Below are 4,216 nucleotides of genomic sequence, written 5' to 3'. Positions count from 1 at the left end.
TGGCACCATTTTGTTCTAGTCTTTGTCTGGGGCTTGAAAACTGTTTGTTGGGGGGTTCTGTGACATCAGAAAGGGCCATACGGTAGATGTAGATAACAGAGGCTACCATAAGCATTAGACATGCTGTAGATTTATTACAGTCATCAGCTCAGAGTAGGAACACTGTCAGTTGTTCTCTGCTGCTTGCTAAATATCTCACTAGTCAGCAAGTGGCTTTCAGGAAGAATGGTACTGGTGACATACCTCTCTTCAAGACAAGTATTGATGACATGCCTACCATGAGAATTCGTGTTTTTTCCCTTTTATTGGTTGAACTAGATGGACTAACTATGTAACTATATGACGTACTTTCAAAGAAGAATAATACTGTGAACTACCTAATATTAAGAATATTGGTGATGTACCTCCTACGAACAATACATACCTCCAAATAAGAAGTGTACTGGTGATGTACCTTTCATGAGGAATTGTATTGAGGATGTAACTTGAATGAAGAAGAGTACTGGTGATGTAACTACCGAGAGGAGTATTGGAGATGAACTTTCCATGAAGAACAATTATTTCCCTTTAAGATTAATAGAAAATTCTGAATCTGAAGAAGAGTACTGGTGTTGTGTTTTTTCCTATGGGGAAAAATACTTCTGAAAGGGCTCCATTGAAGAAGAGTACTGGTGACATACCTCCCATGAGGAAGAGTACTGGCGAACTACATCCCATGAGTAAGAATACTGATTCCATACTGTATTTCACATGAAGAAGAGGTGATGTACCTGTCATGAAGATTCCTAATGACTTTCCTCCCATAAAGAAGAGTACTGGTGATGTACCTCCCATGAGGAGTCCTGATGGCTTTACTCCCATGAAGAAGAGTACTGGTGAAGTTCCTTCCATGACGAGTCCTGATGAGTTTCCTCCCAAGAAGAAGAGTACTGGTGACATACCTCCCATGAAAAAGAGTACTGGTGAAGTACCTTCCATGAGGAGCCCTGGTGACTTTCCTCCCATGAAGAAGAGTACTGGTGAAGTTCCTTCCATGAAGAGTCCTGATGAGTTTCCTCCCAAGAAGAAGAGTACTGGTGACATACCTCCCATGAAAAAGAGTACTGGTGAAGTACCTTCCATGAGGAGCCCTGGTGACTTTCCTCCCATGAAGAAGAGTACTGGTGAAGTTCCTTCCATGAAGAGTTCTGATGAGTTTCCTCCCAAGAAGAAGAGTACTGGTGAAGTACCTTTCACGAGGAGCCCTGGTGATTTTCCTCCCATGAAGTAGAGTACTGGTGAAGTACCTTCCATGAGGAGCCCTGATGGCTTTCCTCCCATGAAGAAGAGTACTGGTGAAGTTCCTTCCATGAAGAGTTCTAATGACTTTCTACCCAAGAAAAAAAGTACTGGTGATGTACCTCCCACGAATAAATGTGCTACAGACTACTACAATGAAGCAGTACTAGCAAACTACATTTGCCATTGCTATAGCATAGAGCACCTTATCATTATAGTAAGATTCTCCATAAATCATTTTTATTTAGCCATGTTATGAAGTTTTATAATTTTTTATTACTGTATATCACATTGGGGGATGGACAGGTTAACATATCACTAACTTCTGGCTCTGGTGATAGGTCTGCTTTAAAATGGCCTTGAGACAATGCCACCATTTACCCCCAGTGGCAACTTTATCTTATTGAGGCGTCCTTTTCGTCTTTCTTCTCCTCTGTGTTTCTGGACTGCGACTTTGATTGCCGCACAATATATTTGAAGTTGGCATTTTACGGTAATAAATTCCGAGCTAGTCCTGACCATAAAGGAAGACTGCCGGCAGCCACAAACACCTATATTTGGCCTTTTGTCACAGGAGGTGGACACAAATCTCACTTGAGAAAAGTACTTGTGCAATGGTCATGTACTCATTTCAGTTACCAAAACATTACCATATGTATGAAGATGTCATCCTTTTGTATAACTTGAAATATGATAGTAATTTATCTGTAATGCTTCAGAAAAATACAGATTGTCTTTTTAGAAGTGCTATAATGCTTCTGCTGTAAAACCGCCATGAATAAATATGGACACTTTACTGTGTTATCTGCCTGAAGAGGTTTCATCCGTCCATTCTCCATCCCTCCAAGGAAATTCTGGAGCTCATAAATTCTTGACACAACCTCAGATGTCGTTTATGTAATGCTTCTTTTTCATCATAGTTGACAATTGGAAATTAAAGTCATGTCAACTCAAAATTGATAAACTACAATTTATGTTTTTATTAAACACAGCTAGAAGTAGTGTTTAACATGCAAATTGTGACAATAACTAATGAGATGTCACTTTTTATATATCTGACTACAATAGCTTGTAATCTGATTGGTCTCTACAGGTTCTGAACTGTTGACATCGCCATGAAATGGTCCCTATCTATGAGTGAGCTGGGGATGTTTAAAGCACAGCTTCAAGCAGTCAGCTTGAAATACACAGAAGAAATGTGGACATAGGAATTGCGTTACTGCCTATAGGATTAGTGTATCTGGTGGTCTGGTTGGTCACCTCTGCCATGAGGTCATAGTCAGAGGAGCATTTTTTGACCTTTTTTAGTCACAGCACCCTTTGAAAGTATGAAAAAATCTCAAGGCACCCTAGTGTAAAATGTAAAAATACTAAATGTTGCTTATCAATGAGAAGCCTGAGCCTGGGAAGAAGCACACTCCATCACGTCGGAGTCCCTCCTATACTTGAGAGCCCCCATTATATCAGAATACCCCTCATGACAGAGTCCCCCATCACATCAGAGACCCCAGTCCCCTCCCATAGTCCTCTCATCCATATTTGATCCAGGACCAACTTGGACTTGTGCTTGTGGCACGGTCACCCCAGGGAACCCAAAAAGCACCCCAGGGTGCCATGGCGCCCTGGATGAGAAACAGATAGAGGACACCAACACTGCAGCTTTCTTTGCCACCTGCTTACTTAACCACTTACAAGGAAAAAAGACTCACTGCTCAAGGTGGTTCAGAAGCTTAATGACCAACAGTGGTGCACGCCCTGGCTCGCCTCCGTGGATAATTGATAATGAAAACATAATGAAAAGAAATGGCTGAACTCCAGATGAGGTCAAAATCCAGGTTTATTGCTGGACATCCCAGTGTGACAAAAAGGTGGCACCTTTTCATTATCGATTATTTATTACTTAACCACTTGCCAACCGCATAACATAGTTATATGGTGGCAGAGTGGCTCTCCTGTGCCAAATCATATACTTAGTACGTGATCCAGCACTTACGGGTATGGGGTGCATATCCTGTAATTAGTCAAAGCACAAGCCGATCAGCGGGTGCCGGCCAGTGGATGACCGCTGGCAACAGCTGACCGGAGAGGAGAAAGACAGGACAGAGCTCTGTCCTATCAGTGGGGATGTGCCAGTTTTTGTTTCCCTGCAAAGCAGGGAATAAAAACCAGCACATCCCTTAGTAAAAGCAGCTCCCAGTAAACACACCAAGAATTGTTAGGCACACATTTAACCCTGTGATCACTCTAGATGTTAACCACTTCCCAGCCAGTGTCGTTAATACAGTGACAGTATATATTAGCACTGATCGCTGTATTAGTGTGACTGGTTCTCACAAAGTGTCAGTTAGTATCAGACTGCCTGTCATACTATCATAGTCCCACTATAAGTCGCTAAACACCGCCCTTACTAGTATAAAAAAACATCCCTGTCTATATCCCATAGTTTGTAGAACTAGACGCTATAACGTTTGCACAAACCATTCAATATATGCTTATTGGGATTTATTTTTACCAAAAATATATAGCAGAATACATATTGGCTTTTTTTTCCCATTATTTTATTAGATATGTTTTCTAGCAGAAAGTAAAAAATATTGTTTTCTTTTTAAAATTTTAGATATTTTTTCGTTTATTGCGCAAAGAATAAAAAACCCAGTGGTGATCAAATGTCACTAAAATAAAGTTCTATTTGTGGGAAAAAAATTATATAAAATTTGTTTGTGTACAGTATAGCATGACCGTGCAATTATCAAAATAACCCAGTGCCAAAAAGTAACAAATGGCCTGGTCATGAAGGGGGGTGGTTAAGTGGTTAATGAAAAAATAATTTGGACGTGTAATGGCACCACTTCATTGTCTATTGAAAACTGCAAACAGAACCAGGTAATAATCGTACTCTACAATCAAGCTCATTTTGATCAAAACGCGTCAGTGGTAG

The 4,216-nt window shown here is 40.6% G+C and overlaps 1 protein-coding gene across 1 annotated transcript; it reads right to left on the bottom strand.

Moving 5' to 3' along the window:
- Positions 1-505: 505 nt before the first annotated feature.
- Positions 506-2,415, bottom strand: LOC309560285 (uncharacterized protein). Its single transcript, XM_082263886.1, has 4 exons — positions 1,116-2,415; positions 972-1,085; positions 771-941; positions 506-680 (listed from the first exon to the last, which is right to left on the bottom strand). Exons 1-4 carry the CDS (start codon positions 1,348-1,350, stop codon positions 574-576), a joined length of 627 nt encoding a protein of 208 aa, XP_082120012.1. The 5' UTR covers positions 1,351-2,415; the 3' UTR covers positions 506-573.
- Positions 2,416-4,216: the final 1,801 nt, after the last annotated feature.

This window comes from Pelophylax lessonae, assembly GCF_965119305.1.
Source record: "Pelophylax lessonae genome assembly, chromosome: 7".
NCBI lineage: Eukaryota > Metazoa > Chordata > Amphibia > Anura > Ranidae > Pelophylax > Pelophylax lessonae.
The sequence above is the reverse complement of the archived record's forward strand: the minus strand, read 5'-3'. Positions and strand labels throughout refer to the sequence as shown.

What these genes read in the sequence shown, in the direction of transcription:
- LOC309560285 (XM_082263886.1), bottom strand. Translation starts at nt 1,350, where the DNA reads ATGGAAGGAACTTCACCAGTACTCTTCTTCATGGGAGGAAAGCCATCA. An exon ending in ACCAGGGCTCCTCATGGAAG is followed by an intron (nt 942 to 971) that starts GTACTTCACCAG and finishes TTTTCATGGGAG; the next exon opens with GTATGTCACCAGTACTCTTC. An exon ending in ATTAGGAATCTTCATGACAG is followed by an intron (nt 681 to 770) that starts GTACATCACCTC and finishes TCCTCATGGGAG; the next exon opens with GTATGTCACCAGTACTCTTC.